This window comes from Podarcis gaigeae, assembly GCF_964106915.1.
Source record: "Podarcis gaigeae genome assembly, chromosome: 18".
Classification (NCBI taxonomy): Eukaryota; Metazoa; Chordata; class Lepidosauria; order Squamata; family Lacertidae; genus Podarcis; species Podarcis gaigeae.
In genome coordinates, this window is record NC_139696.1 from 10,473,672 (window position 1) to 10,499,331 (window position 25,660).

At 49.6% G+C, this 25,660-nt stretch overlaps 1 protein-coding gene across 3 annotated transcripts in view; it reads right to left on the reverse strand.

Annotated features, from left to right (window-relative positions):
* The window catches only part of AP3D1 (adaptor related protein complex 3 subunit delta 1), a 51,965-nt gene extending 27,263 nt beyond the window's left edge, over window positions 1-24,702 (reverse strand). The window contains exons 1-12 of one of the 3 annotated variants that reach the window (XM_083720203.1): window positions 24,294-24,702; window positions 14,704-14,799; window positions 13,083-13,163; window positions 11,749-11,829; window positions 10,627-10,734; window positions 9,075-9,204; window positions 7,107-7,246; window positions 6,003-6,076; window positions 2,258-2,307; window positions 2,101-2,150; window positions 1,897-1,945; window positions 79-224 (exon numbers count right to left, since the gene is read on the reverse strand). In XM_083720203.1, the coding sequence (XP_083576329.1) occupies window positions 79-224; window positions 1,897-1,945; window positions 2,101-2,150; window positions 2,258-2,307; window positions 6,003-6,076; window positions 7,107-7,246; window positions 9,075-9,204; window positions 10,627-10,734; window positions 11,749-11,829; window positions 13,083-13,163; window positions 14,704-14,799; window positions 24,294-24,389 (1,101 nt within the window). In that variant the 5' untranslated portion in view covers window positions 24,390-24,702. The remainder of the gene's footprint in view (window positions 1-78; window positions 225-1,896; window positions 1,946-2,100; window positions 2,151-2,257; window positions 2,308-6,002; window positions 6,077-7,106; window positions 7,247-9,074; window positions 9,205-10,626; window positions 10,735-11,748; window positions 11,830-13,082; window positions 13,164-14,703; window positions 14,800-24,293) is intronic. The other 2 variants (XM_083720205.1, XM_083720204.1) reach the window with 2 other exon arrangements.
* Between the last annotated feature and the right edge of the window lie 958 nt (window positions 24,703-25,660).

Genomic DNA, 25,660 nt, shown 5'->3' on the forward strand with positions numbered 1-25,660 from the left:
TGCTCCTAAGGGTTTTAGGGTATATTTCTAAAAGATAAGACCTCTTCTCTGTGATGTTGCGGCGGCAGGTGAACGTACCATCCCGTAGAGAAGATCCAAGGCCCGGAGGCGGATGGACTCGTCTTTATCATCCAAGCACTGCAGGATGAGATCCTTGTGGGACTGGACCGATTTGGGGTGGGTTTTCAGGATCTTGGACATCGCCAGTAGCCCCAGATATTTCACTAAGTGGAGAGGAGGAGACACAAACACACACAAAGGCCAAATAAGATTTCCAGGGGCGGTGGTGGAGGCCAGGGAAGCTGAGCTGCACTCAAGAGTAGATTCCACGAAATCAACAGACTCAAGTTGGGAAAGCCCAGTGGATTTCAACAGACCTGTAAAGACTTAAATGGCTCAGGACTGCAATACCTCAAGGACTGCCTCTTTCCTTATGAACCTACCCGGACCCTGAGATCATCTTCTGAGGCCCTCCTTCGTGTGCCCCCTCCTTGAGAGGTCCGGAGGGAGGCAACACGAGAACGGGGCCTTCTCTGCCGTGGCTCCCCGTCTGCTCTCCCCAGGGATGTTCGCCTGGTGCCTTCATTATATACCTTTAGGCGCCAGGCAAAAACATTCCCTTTAACCAGGCCTTTGGTTGATTTGATTGATATCCTATGCCCTTTTTAAATGTGGGGGTTTTTTTTGGGGGGGGGGTTTATTGGATTGTTGTTTTTATTTTGATTATGTATTTTGTGGTTTCATATTTTGATTTTATTTTGTGAGCTGCCCTGAGACCTCTGGGTATAGGGTGGTATATCAATTCAATCAATCAATCAATCATAATCATAAAATGACTAAGTCAGATGCAACTGCTCACTCATATTGATACCCAGCTCTACCTCTCTTTCAAATCAGAACCAGTGAAGGCGGTGAAGGTCCTGTGTGAGTGTCTGGAGGCGATTGGAGATGGATGGCGGCTAATGGATTGAAGTTGAATCCTGACAAGACAGAAGTACTGTTTTGGGGGGACAGGAGGCGGGCAAGTGTGGGGGACTCCCTGGTCCTGAATAGGGTAACGGTATCCCTGAAGGACCAGGTGCGCAGCCTGGGAGTCATTTTGGACTCACAGCTGTCCATGGAGGCGCAGGTCAATTCTGTATCCAGGGCAGTGTCTACCAACTTCAGCTGGTACGCAGGCTGAGACCCTACCTGCCCGCGGACTGTCTCACCAGAGTGGTGCAAGCTCTAGTTATCTCCCGCTTAGACTACTGCAATGCGCTCTACGTGGGGCTACCTTTGAAGGTGACTTGGAAACTACAACTAATCCAGAATGCGGCAGCTAGACTGATGACTGGGGGCGGCCGCCAAGACCACATTACACCGGTCTTGAAAGACCTACATTGGCTCCCAGTATGTTTCCGAGCACAATTCAAAGTGCTGGTGTTGACCTTTAAAGCCCTAAATGGCCTTGGCCCAGTATACCTGAAGGAGCATCTCCACCCCCAGCGTTCTGCCCGGATGCTGAGGTCCAGCGCCGAGGGCCTTCTGGCGGTTCCCTCATTGCGAGAAGCAAAGCTACAGCGAACCAGGCAGAGGGCCTTCTCGGTAGTGGCGCCCGCCCTGTGGAACGCCCTCCCAGCAGATTTCAAAGCGATAAATAACTACCTGACATTCAGAAGACATCTTAAGGCAGCCCTGTTCAGGGAAGTTTTTAATGTGTGATATTTTAGTGTATTTTTGGTTTCTATGGAAGCCGCCCAGTGTGGCTGGGGAAACCCAGCCAGATGGGCGGGGTACAAATAATAAATTATTATTATTATGTTAGTATTTAGCAGGATTTTAAGGGTACCCCCTCCCTTTCCCTTGGTGCCAATGACCTCCCCCAACCCCCCCCCCCCCCGGCCCGAGACTTACAGTTCTGGTCCGAATCTTCTATCAGTATCCTTAGCTTCTGAACACAGAGCTGTAAAGAAATGACACACAAGTTTGTTTGTTTTTTTGCAAGAGGCGGAGAGGATGACACCTTCCACCTCCCTCTGCAATCAAGGAAAGCCCTCTGCGCTCCAGCAAAATTTCAGCTGCCGCCGCGAGGGCTGGCAGGCCAAGATGGGACTGTACCTGGATGCTGGCACTGTGGTTGGGCATCCCCGAGGAGAGAGAGATCAACACTGGAGGAAGGAGGGCGGAGAAAAGGGAGTTTAAATCGGTACGGTGCAAAACACGCAAGTCAGGAGGGGTAAACAATAATGGCGCGCTTGGCAATGCCTTTCCTTACCTGCAATCACTGTGTTCACACATTCGTAAAGCAGCGACATGGCGGAAGTGCTGAGAGGGGGGAAAGAGAGAGTTATTGCACTATGGAAAGCTCGCAGAAAAGTATTGCAACATTGCACATTCATGGAGGAGAAAGGCTATGGGTGTCCACTAGCCGGCTGACCAGGTTTTACCTCTGTGTTTGGAGGCAGCGCACGACTTTAGGACCATCAAGGCAATGGCTTTTTCCACCCGCACTCCAGTCCTAGCAGCCTTCAGATAGGAGTTGCTGCCCCATGAGCATTAAGTGCATGTGATGAACTAAGTGGAAGGTCGCGAGTCATGGGAGTGCACAAATTCAGCAGGGCTTAGTGTGATTTCGGCCGCTGGTTTGCTAATGCTGTTAGCATTGTTTGGCGGATTATGAGTGCTGCAGCGCTTTGCGAATCATAGATTACGACTTTTTTGTTGTGGCTGCTGTTTAGCTCTTTTAAAAAGTTCTTTTGTTAATAGTGACTGTTTTGCTGATGATTTAAGTTAAGTATTCCAATGGTTTATGTTGCATTTGTGTTGTTCTATTATTTATCAGATTGGTATACCGCCCTTCATCGTAAGATCTCAGGGCAGGTCACAGAATAAAAATACAGGATAAAAACATGAAAATAAGTAAAACAAAACAACAAAACAGTAATGCCCTCCCCCTTCTCACAAACACATTTAAAAGGCTGTAGAATATTAATCAGCCAAAGGCCTGGGAGAAGAGGAGTGTTTTTGCCTGGCGCCTAAAGGTGTATAATGAAGGGACCAAGCGAACCTCCCTGGGGAGAGCGTTCCACAAACAGGGAGCCACTCAGAGAAGACCCCGTTCTCGTGAATGGGTTGTTTTATATAGGGAGAGGCAGCACTCAATGTACAGTATTGCGGTCCTGAGCCAGTTATTGTTGTTTACTGTGAGCCACTTTGCGAAACTGACATCTTGACCGTTGGACCTGCCCTTGGTCTCGTCCACTCCCTTCACTGGAGCCTATCTTCACATGGAGGGGAAGTTCCTAACTCACCAAGGGTTTGAGACCCATCGGCTCCCCTCACCTGGTTCAGCCGGCCAGTCAAAGCCATTTCAGGGATTGCACCCGCTGTTGCATTTCTGACAGCTTTCAGGAGCCACGGGTGAGAGCAGAGTACAGGGTGGGGACCAAAGGTGGACCTACACCCCAGAAGGAACATGATGTGCCCCCACTAGAGGTGCAACCCCTCCTGTTAACACCCCGTATTCCCCAGCTTCCAATATTACAGGTTCATTATTTAGCAAAACACGTACCGTATTTTTCCGTGTATAAGACTAGGGTTTTTTCCCTTTAAAATGTCAAAAATTAGGGGGCGTCTTATACATGGGGGCATCTTATAGATGGAAAAATATGGTATGCCACTTAAAGACTAGCTATAAAATCCACAGACATGATAAAACTAGCAAAATACAAATTAAGAATGTAAACAGCCAAAATGTGTAATGACTACATGTCAGGATGAAACACTTTTAAGCATCATAGAATGAAGGCAGAGAACAGAAGGCAGAGAATCTTGCTAAAAGATTAGAACGTGGAACGAACATGGTGCTGCCCTGGAAAAAAGAGTCAGTTCTGCAGACCAAAGCAGTGGGAACACGATGGGGCAAGGCCAGTCCTTCTAATGAAGTAGCTCCGAGTTGTGGATGAGTTTTATGTGTCCCCTTGAATCTGCCCACCAGACAGTGCAGATCTTTGCAGATCTATATTACTGGAAGCCAAACGGTTGCCATTTTGGGGACCAACACTTTTCAAACTCGCACAAGCAATCAAGCAATCAGCCTGCATGCCTGTTCAGGTTTAAATATCAGGATTTAGAAATCAATATACCCCGTGTTTTGTCAACTGGGTCGAACAAAAACCCTGGATGAAGGTCAGTTCACTCTGGTTGCTTCCCCAGGTCAGCACATGGGCTGCCTGTTTCAGGAAGTGCAAAGGTGTTCTGACCGCTGGATTTGCAAGATCCACAACACAGACAACCCGCCCCAAACCATAGAGAGGTGAGGGAGGGAGAATGCAAGGGATGAAGAGCCACAACACGCTTTCCACAGAGCTAAGGAGAAAGGCCTAGAGCGACATACAAACAGAGGCAGAGCGCCCTCTTCTGGTTCCTGCTGGAAGGTGGCTATTTTAATGGGGTGGGATCATAGTGCTGACAGGGGAGGAGCCAATCTACCCTAGAGGAGTGGGCGGGGGGAGGGAGATGGGCAAGCTCCAAAGGCCTGGTACCAATCGCCACCCAAATTGGCCGCATCTAAGGAGAATCCAGAAGTGGGGACCACGTGGGGATTTATGCAGCTTTGCACGTTTGTGAGAGGAATGGGATCGCCGTGAGGTGCGAGAAGTTGGAGGAACACAAAAGCAAAAACAGAACAAAAACAAAAAAAAACACCCCTCCACTGCTGCTGCGTCAACATCCCAGGTGGCAACTCTCCCCCCTCTTCCAGGACTGCATCCCGCAGAGCAGCCCCTGGGCTAGGGTCCACCCAGTGAAAATGGCACTAGCTAGAGATACACACTTCTCGTTTTTTAAAAAATAGACAACAGCAGCACCACCTAATTAAGTGGTTCCCAAACTCCCTGCCCCACTTGAAAAGGGTCGAGGGGGCTTGCTGGACTGCAGAATGATTTATCAGCTGTGCTAGATGCTGGTCTGGTCTTTAATTGCTTCTTTCACATTTGGGAACCCCTGATCTAATCCATGTTGCAGAACTGGCACCCATTTCAGACGCCGTTCTGCAGGCAGCAAGTGAACAGCAGAGATTAGGTTTACGCAACATAGAGAATGCTGAGACATTAAATTGTCCATGGTATAAAACCATGTCTTGATTCCCACCTAATGCTAAACCGTGGTTTGTGCAGCTACAGTTTAGTAAAATATGGCTTGGTGTGCGTTCATGTGCTTAACTATGGTGTTTCTACCGCCAACAAACTACAATCTGAAACCATGTTCTATTGTTGGGTTATACACCTTGCTCTGTTTCAACTTCTAGGGCAGGGGTGGGAAACTGGATCCTTACCCCAGCACATGTGGGCAGAGTTTGACAAGTGGGTGTGGCTGCTCAACTGCCAATCCCCTGACCTCCCAATAAAGCCAGGTGACCTTTTTTTCTTTTTTTGCCTGCACAGGTGCCCCCCACCCGACCCCCACCCCTGGCCCCAACAGCTACTCAACTACAGCAGAATTAGGGTGAAGAAGAGAGGGAGGAGACCAGAGCACGGGGGTGGTGGAGTTTTGGGGGGGTGGGTTTGTGTTTGCTTTGAAGTATACATACTGTCCACTTGGGCGCATTTCTTGGAGAAGGACTAGTTTTTTATCTTTGGTGGGGCTGCCATGAACTCTACCCCCTTTGGGGAATTGGAAGAGGGCACGCTGGCTGTTTGGGGAGAGAAAGGAGGGTTAAGTGGAACACTTCGCACGGGATCTACATGTCCTTTTAAAAAATGGATGGGGTGCTCCCTTGGCGAAGGTGGAGAGGGCGTGCTGCACTTTTTACAAGACCCCGCCCCCCCCAATGGTGACAGGAGGCTGGTTATGGGGTGAAGAGTGTCCTGGCAACCCTGTCCCAGAAGCAGAAGTGCGTGCTTGAGTGGAAACACAAAGGCGAGGGGCTGGGATTCTTGGATATCAGCAGCTGAGGCGCGAGAGGTGCTTTGTGCAAACGGCGTTAAGGACTAGCACCACCAAAGAACTGACTCACTCACCTGTGGATGAGGTTGGTGAGGGGTTCAATGAGCTTCTTCCCTAGCCTGGGTTCCAAAGGAGTGAGAGCACCAAACTGCAGTAAGAAAGGAGAGAGAATGTTTGAATGGCCGGATGACAACAGCTATCCTGCAGGGCCTGAAGGAGCGTCTTCACCCCCATTGTTCAGCCCGGACACTCAGGTCCAGCTCCGAGGGCCTTCTAGCGGTTCCCTCACTGCAAGACGTGAGGATGCATGAACCCAGGCAGAGGGCCTTCTTTGTAGTTGCACCCTGCCGCTAGATGTCAAGGAAATAAACTATCTGGCTTTTGGAAGACTTGAAGGCAGCCCGGTATAGGGAAGTTTTTCATGTTTGATGCTTTACTGCGCTTGATGTTTTCAATTTGTTGGAAGCCGCCCAGAGTGGCTGGGGCAATCCCGTCAGATGGGAAGCAATTAACTAATTAATCCAGCCAGCCTGCCAGCCTTTGCGGGGGTGTGTGTGTGCGCTTCTCCCCAGACCACACCCTCCTTGAGTTCTTTTTGCCCTGTCGCAATGCGTGAAACTGAATGTAGCCCAATTTACACTGGGGAGAGTTGTTGTGTCCGCTTTTCCCTCTGCTTTTGACAGCCTTCTCCTCCATTAATTTTCCTGATCCCTTTTGAAAACTGAACATAGGAGCAATCCTGAAGGATGAGGCCAAAAGGGGCCCATGTAGTCAGGCATCCTGCCCTCACAGGGGCTGAACAGATGCCCCGATGGGAAGCCTCAACAAAGCCCTGCTGCTCCTCCGGCTCACAAGGAGACCCTCTCCAGAGCCTGAAGAGGATGCCCAGGTGCTCCAAACCCGTAATGCAACTGGAGTCACTTGTAAATAAATAAAATCCGTGCCGCAACAGAGTATACGGCAGCTTCCCTGCACACTCTTGTTCACACTTCAGCCTCTCCCAGAATCCTTTGCAGCCTGAGTCAGACACTTTGCCGCCACCTCCCCGCACAAACCAATTAAGCAGGCTGCCTGCTGTGCCTGCTCCTTTCCTCTCTGTTTCGCATCAACTCTTCACCTCTTAAGTGACAAGAGTGTGTGTCTTCACACTACGAGCGAAGGAAGCCGCCTGTACTTGCCAGCTTGATAATTTTAATGAGGACCCAGTTGTTGGTGGACGACGTCATCAGCTTAAAAAAGAGCGGAGCAAGGGAAAGGTAGTTTTTCGGGTTGCGCCTGGCCAGCTCACAGATGACGTTCACGGCGGCTGACTGGACACCTGGGGGAGAGGGGAGGAACAAAGGGAAGAGGGAGTCCGAGTGAGTTGTGGAACAAAACGGCTGACGGATTTAAGACACGTCTTCCCCGTAAACTTAAAGCACCAGGGTATCACTTTAAACAGACATGGCTTCCTGCAAGGAGTCATAGAATCAGAGTTGGAAGAGACCCTGTGGATCATCTGGTCCAGATCTTTGTGTCGTGGCTCCTTAGTGTGTTGGCTGCAGTGTGTAGGTATGTTGTGTGAACACTCCCTGTGCTCCTCCCGGGGCTGGACAGGGGTTGGATTAACCTCCAGTTTGCTAGTAAAACTGATGCATGTCTGAAAAGTGTGTCACCAACATTTAAAGTTTGGAAAGCTCTGATCTAGTTCAACCTCCAGCAGCTGTCCCATACAGGGATCAAACCTGCAACCTTGGCGTTATCAGCACCATGCTCTGATCAACTGAGCTATCCTGGGGAAAGTGGTTCGTTCAGGGTGCTGGGAGTAATTAGCAGAGCCCTGTGCCCCCCGCAGGGCTACAATGCCCAGAGTACTTTCAACAAGGAACTCTCTTCCCAGGGTTGTGGCGAGGAGGAGGAGGAGCAGGAACGGCTGGCTGGTTTCACACTGGTTCTCTGGGAGCAGCTGGTGGCAATGGAGGCGCAGGTTGGAGCTGAAGGGAGCTGTGGCCCAAACAACCCGGAGAATGCCAGGTGGACAAAGGCTGGCCTACCAAAACGGGGGACGGGATCCGGTTTGACGCAAGCAGTGAACCTAACAAAGCGCTTGGCAATGGAGGTGACTGAAAAGAAAGAGGAAGCCTGATCCTTTGATTCTTCAATTGTCATCACCACCTTTTCTCGTGTTCCCTGTATCCATCACCTGCGTTACGCCCTCCTGCATCTCAGCAAATCCCTTTTCAGTATTATTTCACCTGATGGATTTACCGTATTTTTCGCCCCATAGGGCGCACCGACCCATAGGACGCACCTAGTTTTTTTTTGGGGGGGGGGGGAATAAAGGGGGAAAAAATTATTTTCCCCCAGGTGCGGGGCTGGGACTGGGGCGTGGGAAGCCCGAGCTTCCCCCAACCCCAGCCCCCAGAACAGGCAGCTCTCCGCAAGCCTTGGGAGACTGGCGCGACTTCCCACTGGGCTCCCATGCCTTGCGGATATCTGGCTGAAGCCCAAACCAGGTCGGGGAACAGCGGGATGGCCGCCTCCAAACCAGGTCGGGGGACAGTGGGATGGTGGCGTTCCGCCTCCCCACTGTCCCCCAAGCTTGTGGGGCTGGCAGCGGGGAGAAGCGTGCTTCTCCCCACCGCCAGCCTCCAAACCAGGTCAGGGAACCGAAGCCCAAGGCGCGCTGTGCAGCACGCCCCAGGCTTTCAGATGCAGGCTGCTATCCGCAAGCCTAGGGAGCCCAACGGGAACTCCCGCGGGCTCCGCAGGCTTGCGGATAGCTTCCTGAAGCCTGGAGAGCGAGAGGGGTCAGTGCGCACCGACCCCTCTCGCTCTCCAGGCTTCAGCGAAAGCATGCATTCGCTCCATAGGACGCACTCACATTTCCCCTTCATTTTTGGAGGGGAAAAAGTGCATCCTATAGGGTAAAAAATACAGTATGTGCCGCCACAGGGTTTTAAAAATTTATTTTAAAATTTGTATACCGCCCTATACCTGCAGGTCTCAGGGAGGTTACAGCACAAAAACACAATATACACAACATTACATGATAAAAAGAAAAACAACCCAATGAAAGGCTACCTGGAGCCACTCCCTTCCCTTCCCCACCCAAAGAAACACAGTCTTTGCAATCTTCTGGATCCTGTTTCGTCCAGCTTACTAACCGGGGTCTGGGTCTTCCAACTTCTCCTTAAGGCGGGGGAACGCAGGGCGAAGGGACTCTGGGTATTTCAAGAACACTTTGTACATGATTAACACTGCCTTCTTCCTGATGTAAGGCTTCGTGTGAGACATCTGTTGGGGAGGGCAGGGAGAGGAAGAAGGGAGAGGGGAATAAGCTCATGTTTCTTCCACAACAAGGGCATCAAGTTCTCTTCTTTTGCACCACAGCAAACCAGGAGCACTGGGAAGGGCTGTAGCTCAGCCGTAGAGCTGAGCTGCATGCAGAAGGTCCCAGGTTCAAGCCCTGACAACATCTCCAGGTAGGGATGTTAATGCCCCCTGCCTAAAAACGTAGAGAGTGTTCGCCAGCCAGCGTGGGCAATATTATTAAATCACAATACTATTAAATCAGGAGCTGGCTCCAGGCACCGGGCCCATTGGCACACCAACGCTGCATTACAAAGATGTCTGCAAATGTCTGACCTGAAGGCTGGCAACATTAACCCCGCCATGTGGGAATCGCTTGCAGACGGCCACAGTGCCTGGAGGCAGGCAGTGAAGTGGCGCATCTATGGCAGTGACCAGAGGTGGGCTGTCCTCCTCTGCACACCTTCCAGCTTGTCAACATCCTTCTTAAACTGTGGTGGACATCATATTCCAAGTGTGGTCTGACTAAGGCAGAACAGAGTGGTACTATTACTTCCCTTGATATGGACACTAGACTTCTGTTGATGCAGCCTAGAATAGTGTTAGCTTTTTTGGCTGCTGCATCACATGCTTAGCTTGTGACTGACCAAGACCCCTGGATCCTTTCACAGGTACTGCTAGTAAGCAAAGGATGAGAGCGTAGTCCTCGCCTGCAGTTTCCAGAAACTACTATCCAAAAGCGTCTGGGGGGCAGAGCATAGCCATCGTGGTGATTGGATGTTGATGATCTTCTCCTCCAGGGATTTGTCCATCGACAGTTGCAATCAAAATTATTCAACTCCCACTGCAAATCAGGTTTATTAAAATGTACAGACTTTCAACTGTTTGCAATGAGCAAATAAAACAAAAGCAATTGAAATAGCTCAACACGATGGTTTTCCCAAATTCAGCTGAAAATGCAACTTATACTGGCTTCTCCAGTCTCACTATCATGAATGGAATCCCTCACAACAGCACAAATACAACATGTGCTTGAGCTGGAACACATGAAATACCTGAACTGGCTGGGATTTCCTGAGTGCCAAATTTGGCTGCATGTTAGAAATATCACCAAGTCAAGAGAACGGTCCAAAAAGGTAAGAGATGAGAGCCCTTCGCAAACAAGGAGTCTGTAAATTTTGATAATAAACCTGATTTGCAATGGGGGTTGAATAATTTCGATTGCAACCGTATGCTTTCGAGATGGTTCTTATGCACTCGAGGAGCAAAGCACAGAACTTAGTTGTGGGACAAGGACTTCTGAACAGCTTTTAAACCCCCAATGGCTTGGCAGAAGAAAGAGCAGACAATGCAACAATTGTAGACCAGCCGCTCCCCCCCCCCAGCCCTACCCCCGTCCCAACTCACCAGGGTCATGATGTCGTTGGCCAAGTCTCTGGCCAGATCAGGAGTCACAAAGCAGGACAAACCAGTCAGTGCAACGCCGGTGTCATACTGGTTGGGGCTACTTAGGTCCTAGAATAGGAGGGGAGATGGAAAGGAGTGCCGGGGGGTGGGGAGGGGAGAGAGGTGTGGGAAGAGGAGGGAGAAGAGTCCTTAGTTGAGTTCAACCTAGAAAGACGAAGTCTTTATATCCCGCTTTTCCTCCAAGGAGCTCAAGGTGGAGAACATAGCTCTCCCCTTCCCTTTTTATCCTAACAGCCCAGTGCAATAGGCTAGGCTGAGTGACTGGCCCATGGTCACCCAGGCTGAGTGGGGATTCAGACCCTGGTCTCTCCCCGGCCATAACTCAATGCTCTGACCCAGTGTTTCTGAAACTTTGGTCTCCAGATGTTTTTGGGCAACTCCCATCAACCCTAGCTAGCAGCACCATGTGGGGAGACCTGTATTCTAATGCAAGTACAGTGGTACCTTGGTTTACGAACTTAATCCATTCTGGAAGTCTGTTCTTAAACCAAAACCGTTCTCAAACCAAGGCACACTTTCCCTAATGAGGCCTCCCACCGCCGGTGCCCTTCCATCGTTCGGATTCGGTTCTTAGACCGAGGTAAAGTTCTCAAACCAAGACACTATTTCCGGTTTTGCAGAGTTTGTAAACCAAACTGTTCTTAAACTGGACTGCTTTTAAACCAAGGTACCGCTATAGTAGCTAAAGACCGCTACTGTTAAAAATTTTTTAAGCTGTTGTTTCAAATTGTTTTTACATGTTAATTTTGATTTTTGTTATTTGCAATTTGTGGGCTGGAGGGTTGGTTAGGCGCTTTTGTTAGGGAGCGTAATTTCTGTGAGTTTGCACACATTAGTTTTAGTAATAATTTTTATTATGTATTTCATGCTTTCATATTGTAACTTTGGGTTGCGAACTGCCCCGAGAGCTATGGGTATAGGATGGTGTAAAATTTAACCAATCAATCAAATTGAAGGGCATGACCTACATTTCTTAAGTCATAAGGAAGAAAACAGGCCGGTGGTCTAGCAGGAGGAGGCACTAATAACAGGCAGCAGCTCTTCTGGAATGGCGACACTCACCTTTCGGATCTGGTTTGTCGTCAGCATGATGACGTCGGTCCCTTCATGAAAGCACTGCGAGGCTGCCAGGTACCCGATCCTCTGCAGGGTTAGGAAAGAGGGAAAGCGAGTCAGTATCAAAGGCTGAAAGGGACTCATTGCCACTGCGGGCAAGAATCGTAAAAAAAAACATATTCTTAAAAATTGATGTAATCTGGCCCGGGACCTTCATAGACTATTCTTAATGTTACAGTGGTGCCCCGCAAGACAAATGCCTCGCAAGACGGAAAACCCGCTAGACGAAAGGGTTTTCCGTTTTGGAGGTGCTTCGCAAAATGAATTTCCTATGGGCTTGCTTCACAAGACGAAAATGTCTTGCGAGTTCCTGTGGGGTTTTTTTCCTCCCCCCCTTTTTTCCAAGCCGCTAAGCGGCTTATCAGCTGATCCGCTAAGCCGCTAAACAGCTGATCCGCTAAGCCGCTAAACAGCTGATCTGCTAAGCCGCCAATCAGCTGATCCGCTAAGCCCGCTAAGCCGCTAATGGGCTTGCTTCACAATACGAAAAAAACGCAAGACGAAGAGACTCGCGTAATTTTTATTTTAATGTTATCCTTCATTATCTTAATTTTATGTGTGTAATGCGAACGTTGCTATGTTTGGTTTTAATAAATAATTTTATAATTTCAAGCTTTCAAGGTGTCTTATTTACAACATCTTCCTTCGCTATGTTGAAGGGGGTAGGTAGAAATATAAAGGCAAAGGTACCCCTGCCCGTCAGGGCCAGTCATGACAGACTCTAGGGTTGCGTGCTCATCTCGCTCAAGAGGCCAGGAGCCAGCGCTTGTCCGAAGACAGCTTCTGGGTCACGTGGCCAGCGTGACTAAGCCGCAGCTGGCGAGCCAGTACCAGCGCAGCACACGGAAACGCCGTTTACCTTCCCGCTAGAGAGCGGTCCCTATTTATCTACTTGCACTTTGGGGTGCTTTTGAACTGCTAGGTAGGCAGGAGCTGGGACCGAACGACGGGAGCTCACCCCGTTGCGCGGGGATTCGAACCGCCAACCTTTTGATCAGCAAGTCCTAGGCACTGTGGCTTAACCCACAGCGCCACCCGCGGTCCCAGGTAGAAATATAGGTGCATCAAAAAATTTGTCACTGCATCTTTCTCTTTGTTCGCTTAAAGGCAGTAGGTTTCCAGAGGGGCGCTGAGTATTTTTTTCATTTTCTGAATGAATTTGGCAGGCCAAATATGTTTGGGAACCTCTATTTTAGAGGAAATACATTTCCTTGGCAGCTGCCAGGAACCCCCTGGCGCCTTTCCCCCCGGCAGCCCAGGTTCCCACGCAGGCCACTTACTTTGAAGGTGTACTTTGAGGCGCTCATGACTTCAATGATGTTGAAGGCTGCCCAGCTGATGTCGTAGCCCAGCATTTGCAACTGTGAGGGGAGGATGAACAAAGGCCAGAGTGTGAGTCTTGGGACAGCAAGGATGGGACATTATAATGATTAGCAGGAGAAAAGGCGTCTTGCCTTTTTATGTGGCACCCAAGATGCTTTTGCCCTAGGCCAAAAGTAGTTGACGGTACAGGATTCACAGGATCATAGAACTGTAGAGTTGGAAGGGACCCCAAGGGTCATCTAGTCCAACCCCCTGCAATGCAGGAATCTTCCCTTGTGGGGTTTCCTCCCACCAATCCTCTGCGTCTAACTGCCTATGGAAAGCCAGATGGAGAGGGCTGGAGGGCCATATTCAGCCTGTGCGCACACAGGCCTGAAGTTTCTTGCACCTGCCCAATTTGATACCCCTGCCAAGCTCAGTGCCACGCCCAAGGGATACAGAGAGATAAATAAAAAACTTGACAATTCTGTATGTAGTTTATGCAAATTCATTAATAACGTGCAGCATTTCAACAATCTCTAATACATGAAATCTTAATTACCGTATTTACTCAAGTCTAACGCACCATCGAATCTAATGCACACCTTAATTTTCACAGCGTAATTTGGCCAAAAAAGGTGAGCATTAGATTTGAGTAAATACGGTAATAAAGGTAAAGGTACCCCTGCCCATACGGGCCAGTCGTGTCCGACTCTAGGGTTGTGCGCCCATCTCACTTAAGAGGCCGGGGGCCAGCGCTGTCCGAAGACACTTCCGGGTCACGTGGCCAGCGTGACAAGCTGCATCTGGCGAGCCAGTGCAGCACACGGAAACACCGTTTACCTTCCCGCTAGTAAGCGGTCCCTATTTATCTACTTGCACCCGGGGTGCTTTCGAACTGCTAGGTTGGCAGGCGCTGGGACTGAACGACTGGAGCGCACCCCGCCACGGGGATTCAAACCGCCAACCATGCGATCGGCAAGTCCTAGGCGCTGAGGTTTTACCCACAGCGCCACCCATGTCCCAAATACGGTAATGCATAGTGACAAAATGAAAATGACAAGTGCAACACTGAGATACCCGAATTTCGATCTGTTTCATGGTTGGACTGAAAAGGAACTCTTAAGTTATATATAACATGATTGTAATAACTTCATTCAATGCAAACCTCATACAATGTCATTTTTATTTTGGCATTGTATATATTAAGATTTTAAAGAGTTGTTAAGTTTGCGATTTGACACCACCTCACGTTCCATGGAAATAACACTGATACAGGAACACAATGTATGTTCCGCAGCTGGAGGCAGCAGATACCACTTGCTGGAGGGGAAAGTGCTGCTGTGTTCAGAGCCTGCTTGTGAGCATTTGGTCGGCTTCTTTTGAAAACCAGAAGGGCCACTGACCTGATCCAACTGGGAAATCCTTAAGTTCTTCTGTTTACTCCCCACCTCTATTATGGGGAGACAGAATTATGGGATGCAGTCGGAAACAAAGAGGGCCACCTCGCCTCGGGAGGCTCCTCGCGGAACAGGCTCACTTGCCTGCCCCGCAGGCCGCATGGCAGAAACCTGACCCACAGGGGAGGGAGACACTTACGTAGGTGAGCTTGCAGACGGCATTGGCTTTCACGGCAATGTTATCCTGCTTCAGTTCCTGCTTGATCTCATCGATGCACTGAGAGATGTACTTCGCCTGGAGGGATGGAGAGGAAGGAGTTGTGGGTTAAGGAAGTCACTGGAAATCTCCCATTCGGGCAAGATTGTCGCCAAAGATCCAGTACCCAGAACACATTTTGTTCTTAGGCACAGAAGGTTTTGTCTGGCCTCCCCAAGCGCACATGACAAACAAAGGATGCTGCCTTATGCCAAACTGGTCAATCTAGCATAGTACTGTCTGCACTGACTGGCAGCAGCTATCCAGGGCTTCAAGAGGACACACCTAGCTCTACCTGGAGCTGGGGATAGGCAGGTCGCACCACTGACATGATATAAATTTTAGGCACCCCTCCCCTTTGTGGGTCACTAGCAGCTCTGGATGCAAAAGGCAATTAACGTTCCCTCTCCAAAGGTGTTGCACAGTTACTGATTTAGACTTCGTTAATTAAGCTTGCTAAAAGCCAGCTTCGCATGTTAAAGCAAAGTGCGATTTGGGAGGGGAGGGAATGGGAGACAGAAGAGAAGCGGAAATAATTTAGGAAGGGAGTCAAAATATCGCCCTCTGTGTACACGGATCCTGCCATGATGCTGAAGCCTGTACCTCAAGGGGAGGTTTTGTGGGGTCCTGATTTCATCATCATCATCATTTTATTACTTGTACTCTGCCCATCCGACTGTTGGAAGCCCTACTCTGGGCAGCTTCCAACATGTATAAAAACATACTAAAACATCAAACATTGAAAAAACTTCCCTATACAGGGCTGCCTTCTGATGTCTTCTTAAAGTCAGATACAGTCGTACCTTGGTTGTCGAACAGAAACTGTCCCAGAAGTTTGTTTGACTTCTGAAAATGTTTGACAACCAAGGCACGGCTTCTGATTGGCTGCAGGAGGTTCCTGCACTCAAATCGAAAGCTGCGTAAGCTGCGTTGGAAACTTGGCTTCCAAAAAACTCACTTCCGGGTTTGTGACGTTCAGGAGCCAAAATGGAAGAGTACCAAGGTGTTTGACAACCAAGCTATGACTGTAGTTATTTATTTCCTTGACATCTGATGGGAGGGCGTTCCACAGGGCGGGTGCCACCACCGAGAAGGCCCTCTGTCTGGTTCCTTGTAACCTCACTTCTCGCAGGGAGGGAACCGCCATAAGACCCTCAGAGGAGGACCTCAGTGTCTGGGCAGAATGATGGGGTGGAGATACTCCTTCAGGCCCAGGCTGTTTAGGGTTTTAAAGGTCAGCACCAACACTTTGAATTGTGCTTGGAAATGTACCGGGAGCCAATGCAGGTCTTTCAGGACCAGTGTTATATTGTTCCACCGGCCACTCCCAGTCCCCGGTCTACTGTCACACTCTGCATTAGTTGTAGTTTCTGAGTCGCCTTCAAAAGTAGCCCCACGTAGAGCGCATTGCAGTAGTCCAAGTGGGAAACAACCAGGACATCATGTGAATGTGGGCTCCATATTCTTCTGGTGTCCTCAATTTCTTTTTCCCCTTGATTAAAAAGACCCAAGCTTGACCTCATTTGCATGACCAACACTACTAAAAGTGGGCAGGGCAACTGATGTAAATTCTATCTGTGTGCTTTTGTCCAGTTTCGTAACACACACACACACACACACACACACACACACACACACACATTCTTTATCCTTCATCCAGTCAATCAAGAAGCATCATCAGATTTCAATGAAACATCCCAGCCGGGGGGGGGGGGGAATCCGTGAAATGTATGACCTGGGCACAGTTCTGAGGGCTAGTCAGAAAGGTATTCTACATTAATCTTCTCCACCCCTGCTCTAGAAAATACTGTGGATTTTAATAAACATTGCCAGATGATTGGTTTCTCTTGTCTTCAGCAGTTACCAAACTGTAACCTGGCACATTTTTGTCCCTAGGTACCTTGGGTGATGGGACACTTCCCACTCTGCTCCCCACAAGTGAGCAGTGGGGCCTGGGAAATTAGATACGTGCCTGATGGATTCCATGACATCTGTCTTTTCCTGCCGCGACATGGACATCAAATATTTAGTGCAAGTTAACAATGTGTTCAGAGATCCATTGCACAGCCAACAAGCGATTGGGGGGGGGGCAGGGGGGAGAGGATAATTCAGCTCTGACTTATGGGACCCTGACAGCTCACTTTAAGACTTATCACCTTAGTTGCATCTTAACTGGGTTTTCTGCTCCATTATCCAGACTTTTTTATTATTTTGCATAAAGCAGTAGGCCAATCTGTTGCTGCTTTTGGTATCTGTTACCTGAACACAGGGCCACGATGGCCACTTGGGCTGATGGGAGTTGGGGGACTGCCGTGCCACGCAGAGGGCAGTGAGATAACTAATTTGAACCATCTTCTGTGCCCCTGCATGCTCTGCTCACCAACCATCTTGCCATCCACCACATCCACCTTCCAGAGCTTCCCCAACTACAAAGCTCATTTTTCACCTTCCGAAGCCACATTTCTTCAGGCAAATCCAGAGTTATGATGTGGCACTACAAATCCTCCCAATGGGGGGTTGCTCGATGCACAGTCTTATGTTTTAATGTATATAAAGAGAGAAGCAAACTCTGTTGCACGGCTGCTGCTTTGAATGCAAAACCCTGAAACCAGCTGCTCCCACACGTTATGCCATGTGGAATTGGAAGCCCCCCCCCCCCAAAAAAAAACCCCTGAGGCTGCCTGCTGCACTTCTGTATGATTTACTGGTCTGGCCATACAGCCTCCCTGGGGCTGGGAGGTAACTCCTGCTCTGTCTCTGATTCAAACAAGATCTCTCCCCATGCAGAGATTAAGAAGCTGTCAAGTGAGCATGCTGTTTCCTACAGAGGATCAGTGGGTGGGCATCTCTGATTGTAGGCAGTATATTATATCAGTGCCCCTCCAGACATGGATTGAATAAAAGCCCCACAGCCAACGGTCAAGGGTGATGGGCGTTGTGAACTGGCAGCATCTAGAGGGCGTGAGGTCAACTCCTGCTTCAGTCCTTCTTGGTGTAAGGGTGTGGTGGCCAAACTGAAATGGGAAATGCAGAAAAGAAGGGGGGAGCGTGTTTCTGTGGATCATAGCAGCTTTATTTATACCAGGTTCATCTAGCTCATAATTCTCTATTCTGACCAGCAGCAGCTCTCCAGGGACTCAGGCAGCAGACCATTTTTTACCCTGCTGACCTCAACCAAAGCTGTTGGGGGTCTGAGTCTCAGATGCGCCATATTCAGAGTATGTGTTCAGCGGGTCCAGTGCTCCTTTCCCAGAATTCTGAAATGTGCTGGCTTACCATGGGGACTCTCTACCTTTCCCTTGACATTTAGCAACTCCTTGAAGGTGGCTGACCTCAGTGCTGCTTGCCCCGAGCTGCCGTTTTCAAAAATGGCTCCCATGATGGGACAAAACCCTGTGACTGGGAGCATGTTGGGCTTGCATCAAATCTTTGCAAGGAGAGGCTGCTAAAAGAGCTCCGTGGGTGTGGACAGGAGGCAGATCTCAAGCCGGCTAGCGGAGGAGCATAAACCACAGAATGGAGCAAGAACATTTTAGAGGCTACAGGCCAACCTCCTGCCAGCACTTTCAACAGGAAAGCCTCCTGCCAGCCTCTTTGCACAGGGTGCGGTCGACGGCCCTCTTTAATCTTCTGTCCTAATTGCAATGAGTGGATTGTGGGTATCTGGACTGTCCCTGGATCAAGTGGCTTTCCTTCTTTCAAGTTCTCAAAGCTCTAAACCGAGCTCAAGGTTGTCCTCTGAACTAGCCAGATATTTAGCTGAGAATTAATCACAGTCAGTCCGTCATTTGAAAAATAAGACTTCAGAGCCATCTTGCTCTCAAATGGCAACTAGACATTCCGTTTTGGCGACTGTAACCTTGGTTTAAGGAGCTGTTTGGCTCCTGTTGCTTGGTCCCTGCTCCTGCCAACCTAAAAGTTTGAAAGCACTCAGTGCAAGTAGATAAATAGGTACCGCTCCGGCGGGAAGGTAAATGATGATTCCATGCACTGCTCTGGTTTGCCAGAAGCGGCTTAGTCCTGCTGGCCACATGACTCGGAAGCTGTATACCGGCTCCCTTGGCCAGTAAAGCAAGATGAGCACCACAACCCCAGAGTCGGCCACGACTGGTCAGGGGTCTCTTTACCTTTAGGCATCTAGCTTATATATTGGGAGTTTCTAATACTGACCACAACCCAAGATGGTTGGCAGTGAAGGCTAGATGCACCCAAGGCATTTAATGCTGTGATGACCACCATGACCCCAAAGGAACACAACCCTACATAGAATCATAAGTGTGTTGGAAGGACCTCCAAGGGTCATCAAGTCCAGCCCCCTGCAATGCAGGAATCACAACCCTGACGGACAGGCATCCAACCACCCTCTGTTTAAAGCCTCCAATGAAGGGGAGTCCACTTTCCAAGGGAGTGCATGCCACTGCCAAACAGCTCTTACTGCCAGAAAGTGCTTCCTAGCATTGAATTGGAATCTCCACTGGATCAGGCAAGCTAGACATACACTTCAAGGGAAGACTGCACTAAGCAGACAGCTTGAGCATGGGAACATGTCTTAGAATCATAGAATTGTAGAGTTGGGACCCTAAGGGTCATCCCTGCAATGGGGGTATAATGTATAGCCATTTTCATAATGCTATGTCTCTGCAACTATAAGAGGTTTCACATAAGGTACACTTTGTGATTGGTCAGTCCTAGAGGGGGCCTCCAACACACCCAACACAGCTCATTCTGCAGCTTCAAATTGCCAGAGTCAAGCTTATCCCCCCCCCCAGGAGGCTAGCTTCTGCATCCAGAACCCACTTGTCCCATTGGCCAGCACAGCAAAGTCCTTCCTGGCGTTTCTGCTGTGAAACTGAGCCAGCTCTTCATTGGCAGGAATTTGGGAGATGGGGGGAGAGAGGAGCAACAAACCATTTCAGTAGACTTCCCAATGGACTAGGAGTGACGTGTCCATAAGTTAAAAGCTCACAAGAGAGCAGGCCTTCTGCTATCTGCCACTGGGAACCAATCCTTCAGTCAACATGAACACTTTTATTATTTTTTTTAAAAAGGAGGGGATGACTAATTTCCTGAGCAGAAGCACTCGGGTGGCTCACCGTAAGAAGTGCCATATCATCCCTGGAGTCATTAAAGCGCTCCCCAAACAAACACCTCGCCCTCTCGCCAGGCTCCCAATATTGTTGATTTTTTAACACCAGCAGATTGCTTTCCCCACATGCAAGCAGAGGCAACGATGCATGTCCTTTTGTAGGTGCTGCTTTTCCCGATTTCACTCTGAAACTCCCCCCCCCCATGAGCAGTGTTAGAAACACAGATATATGTATAAGCTAGGTACCAAATGGCTCCTTAGACCAGGGTCACATTCACCAGAATTGAATGCCTAGTTGCCACTTTGGTGCCAGAAGTTGTGTATATGACTTTTTGGTTCCTGCTTCATTCCGATTGTGTAGATAAAATATAATGGATAGAATTCTGAAGGATGCATTGCTAGTGTGGGAAAACAGTTAAGATCCAAGGATCCCCAGGTGTGCACCTCCAGATGATGGTGACGTCAGGCGGCATCCTGGCAGCTTCAATTGGTTGCAAGTGCCCATTAGCAGGTGCAGAATGCCACCTGGCAAATTTTGAACGCTGTGCTGGATTAGCTGGGCTGCTTGCCCCATCCAACATCTTATGTTCTTTATACAGCCAACCCCAGACCCCAAACCTGGACACAAAAGTACCCTAGTGCAGGCCATACCAATGTTTGGCCATTCATGGCCTGAAAAAAACCCGCACACCCTCTTTCTATCTGCAGATGTGTAATAAAAATTCCTCCAATATTTAGCATCGAAGCACTGTAAACAAAGTTAAAATGGCACATGCTGCGCTCGAGCTCACAATCTCATTTCAGGAATGAGGAAAGGAGAACTAAGTGAAAGGCGCGGAGGTTCTTGGTTACTTCCCTGAATCTCTCCCCCAGCCACACATACCAATTTGCAGTAAGTGCATGATTATTTACAAGCAAGCTGGGCTGCTCAGGCTACGAACTGCATTCAAAATTGTATGTTGAGCAAAGGTATGCCTCTTAAGCGGTTGCAGTCCAGTTCCCCACCCACCACCCAATCTAGTCAAGGGCAGCTAAAAGAAGAAAAAGCAATATATTTACAGACTGTCACCTCCTTCCTGATAAAAAATGAGTGCTGTATCTGTTATCTCTGTGCCTTCACACAATGGACACTTGTTTTAGCTCTCTAACCACATCACAAACACTTCAAGGCCAGCACCGCAAAGCTCTCCAAAGAAACACAATGAGATTTCCAGAAAGGCTCTCTTGTAGCGAGTGGCTTCCTCTTCTGAGACAGAGAGCTCCCCAAATGGGTCTAGATAGGACGAAACTGGCATGATCAAAAGGGAGGGTTGAAAGTGAGAGACTCTCTCAGTTGAGGAGCAGCCTGGAACTTTTATTAGGCATTGACAAGGGTTTCACCTGAAAGTTAGTCAGCAAATGGGATCTCAGGGTAAGGGGGAGAGAAAAGATGTTGCAATCCAAGAATCACTTCAAAAACTAAAATTTATTTCATCATGCAAGAGTCTTCGGAGACAACGCTGTTTTGCTACAATTCTGAAAACGGGTGGCACTTTCAGCTTCCCCGCTTGCAAATATTCTTACATAAGTCCCTCGCCCTGGTGTCTCCCCTTCCGTACGTGAATCTTTTCCAGGCCTTGCTGCAGCTACTTGCCCAGTCTGGCAGCCCAAGTCCTTTGACAAGCTGGACCCCTGGCCTAGAGGCAGGTGAGCAGGGGACCAGTTGCCCCACTGTGGCTCTGCCTGATGCTGCCCTTATGAGGAACAGTTGAAGGAGCTGGGGGTGTTGAGCCTAGAGAAGAGGAGACTCAGAGGAGATATGATAGACATCTTCAAATATCTTAAGGGCTGTCACCTGGAAGATGGAGCCAGCTTGTTTTCTCCTGCTCTGGAGGGTAAGACCTGAACCCATGGCTTCAAGTTACAAGAAAGGAGATTCTGACTAAACACCAGGAATAACTTTCTGACCGTGAGAGCCATTCAACACTGAAATGGTCTCCCTCACAAGGTGGGGGACTCCCTTTCCTTGGAGGTTTTTTAAACAGAAGCTAAATGGCCATTTGACATGGATGCTTTAGCTGAGATTCCTGCATCGCAGGGGGGGTTGGACTAGATGACCACTGGGGTCCCTTCCAATTCCACAGCTCTACAATACTGTGATTCCTGCAACTTCCTTCACCCAACCCACCCGTTTTCTTGCAGATATTCTGTGGCAGTTCCTCTTTCAGGTCTCCAATCGAAAGGCATTTGCTTGGTTCTTACTCTCATCAGCCGACAGACATGCCAAGCTTTCTTGCAAAGTGGAAGTAAGGCAGGATCGGTCATGGGGAGAGGGCGGTGCTTCAGTGGTAGAGCACATGCTTTGATTGCAGGAGGTCCTGGGGGGTCCCCTGCCATCTTTAGTTTGGGTGGGTATAGGGAGCCTGCAGCCAACCAGGTTTGCCAAGATTCCCAGCACCCCTCTGCCACAATGGCCAAGTATCATGGAAGTTATAGTCCTACCCTCCAGAATTTGGACCCAGCTTCCCCATCTAAAACCCTGAAGAGCAGCAGTCAGTATAACTGTAGATAAGTGGGACACTGGGAGATCTTCCAGATGTACATAAGCATTCACTATTCTCTATTCCAGGTTCTGGCAGAGGGATGGGGAACCTGTGTGACTCCAACTCCCATCAATGCCTGATGGGAGTTGGAGTTCAACAGCTCCTGGAAGGCCACAGGTCTTCCAGGCCTGCCGTAAGGGGCCCCTAAGGGGAACCTGTATCGCTCCAGATCATTTTTGCCCAGAGCTCCCACCGTCTCTTATCACCGGCTGCAGCTGACTACAGCTGATGGGTGTTGGAGTCCAGCAACATCTGGAGGGCCAGAGATTCTCCATCACTGACATATTGCTTCAGGGTCTTTACAATGGTGTATAAATATTGATGGTGATAAACAGAGACATGGCCCATGAACAGTTCTGTTTCCTTGAGGGACCCCACTTCTTACAGCGTACATGCAAAATTTGTTTTTTCCCCACCACCATGAACCATCTCGTTGAGAGTGATTTTGAAGCTTGGAGACACCCCCCCCCCCCCAGGCCTAGAACCTTAACACCAACCTCAGCTCAGCCTCCTAGTGGTTGAGGATACCTTCAGCTTTTGAAATTCGTCAGGCACCGGGCACATTTTGCACCTGGCTATTGTCTACTTGCAACCAAGTTCAGATGCTGACGTCTCTGTCATCTGGAGGTGCATGCCTGGGAATCCTTGGGCCCAGACTGTTTTCGCACACTACAACACATCCTCTAGAATTCTATCTATCTGCTCAATCAGAATGAATTTCAGGAACCAAAAAGTCGTATTGAAAAATATACGACTTTCAAGCTGTCTGGTCCAAAAATGGCAACTAGGCATTCCATTTTGGTGACTGTAACCCTGGTCGAAGGAGCCATTTGGTGCTTGGATTATATATCTAAGTTTCTAGTACTGGGTGCCCTGCACCAGGTGTTCCTATCCCCCACTTATGTGGTCTTTGCGGAAACTGAGAGTGCCCCCTGCTGAAAGCTAGAGAAAGAAAATTCTGCTCTGCTCTTCAGCACACTTGGGTGCGGTACAGTGAACGCCTATGCACTCCTGCGGGTCACAAATCCTGAAGAGCTCCTGTCAGTCAGGTAGACCTATGGTCCAACTCTGTATGACCAAGCTCCCTAGGTTCAGCGTTAGAAACTGAGGTATATAACCTAGGCGCCAAATGATACGTTGAATTTATGTTGCGGTCGCTACAGCAGAATGTCTTGTTTGCCAGGGAATTGGGACTAAATGATCCTCGGGATCTCTTCCAACCCTACAATTCTACAATCTCAGGTACATTGCTTGGCTTGTAGCTTACTCTTACAACAATTCACTTGTCCCAGTATGCAAGGAAGAGAAACGCACAGAGTGGAAATGGAAATAGCTATGGACTAAAGCGGTTTCGTGGTCCCTGCGCCAGTAGCAAAAAGAGCCTGGCAAAACCAGTCCCATTCCGAACACTGTCCTAAAATTCATGTTTCAAGCAGCCTTTTTGTCGGCAACTCTTGAGGGCTGGACGCCTTTAGGGCCCCAGCTCAGCGGCAGTGCAGATGCTCTGCTTGCAGGAGGTCCTGGGTTCGATTCCTGGCAATGCTAGGTAGGGTTGGGCGAGAGAGGCCTGCAGGGGCGCCGTCAGTCCACGCCAACGGAGGAGAGCTCCCAACCCAGGAATCACGAGGACTAGCACCTTGAACGCTCCAGCGTTCCTCCCAGACTACAACTCCCACCGTCCCTAGTCGGCAGTGGTGGGAGTTGGAGTTCTGAGACCCAACCCGATTCGTTCCCAGGAACCCCTTCTCCCCCTTGCGCCTCCGTTCGTGTTCGGGAATCACGAGGACTAGCGCCTCGAAGGGAAGCCTCATGACGGGGAGCCTGAATCTCCGGGGTTCCTCCATGAGGACTAGCGCCCGCCTCACCTCGTCCTCCTTGTGGTTGCGGATACCGCGCACCAGGTCCTGGAGGTTCTTGTCAAACATGCGGTCGATGCTGCCTTTCACCATCTTCAGCGCCATGGCGGCGGCGGTGAGGGGCGAGCGGGGGGCAGCGGGGGGGGGAGAGGCTGAGGTAAGCGAAGGCGGCGAAGGCGGGCGAAGGCGCCTCACATGCCTCCTTCCCGCCCCTGGCGCTCGCTCTCCCTGGCGGGCCCCGCCGGCGCTGCTCTGAGGGGGCTTCGCGGGGCGGCGGCGGGAAAGAGCCGGAGCGGCGACAAAATGGCCGGCGGTCAGCTGAGGGAGCGCTGGCGCCACGCCCCCTTTCTCCTCCGGCGCGCTTGCGTCACCACGCCGCGCCGCGGCCCCCAGCTTCCACGTCCTTCTATAGCTCCGCCAGTTGAGGCGGTGGGGCCTCCTTGCCCATAGAGAGCGAGGGAAGGAGAGGGAGCGGACGTGACGTCCGGTTGGGTGTTTCTAAGCCCACCCCACGCAGGAGCAATCCTTCCCCCGAGACCTCTATGGTTCGCCCGCTCGGCTTCCGCCATGGCGCTCCCGAAGGGGATTCCGAGGCGCCGCTTGAGCCACGCCCTCTCTGCGTCTTGGCTCCGCCCAGCGGGAGATATAGCCACGCCCCCAACCTTCCTATGCGTGGCTTTATTGCCCTGTAAAAGATAAAGATTATTAACAACAACAACAATAATAATTTTATTTTATATATTTTTATTTTATTGATTTTTATTTTATAAATAATAGTGATAATAATAAGCATGTTTTAAGAGAAGCATGTTTTAATATTTGCGGTACGGCTGATTGATCAGTAATTACATGGATGGAGTATTTTTATTTTATAAAAATATCAGAGTGGTTCACAACGATCAACACACAGAAAAAGAAGAAATTCATCTCCCATCCCACTAATTAAACAATCTATAGCCTTTTAAACTCTGGACAGGGTGTTGGTTTTGTTATTATTGATACGGAAGGAGAGAGGGGGGGTACCTTTCCTCACCTCCTCCTCTTCCCAAAGGGGGCCCGAGGCGATGACCTTGACGGCGCCCAGCTCCTGAACCCCCACACTGTTGCACAAGCACCACACTATACCCCTTGACCTTATAAAATTATATTCTTTCCTTCTATATATGGGCGGAATAATCCCTTCTTTCTTAAACCTTCCTTTCGCCCTATTTTAACATGGGTTGACCGTACCTAACTGCATCCTCCATTGACTATTCCACCTCTCCAACCTGATGGACCCCCGCGAATGGTTTATACACATCAACCTTTCTATACCTCAGACCTCGTAACTTGGTCAAACCAGATGCCCTCTCTAAGGGACGACCCCGACAAATGCC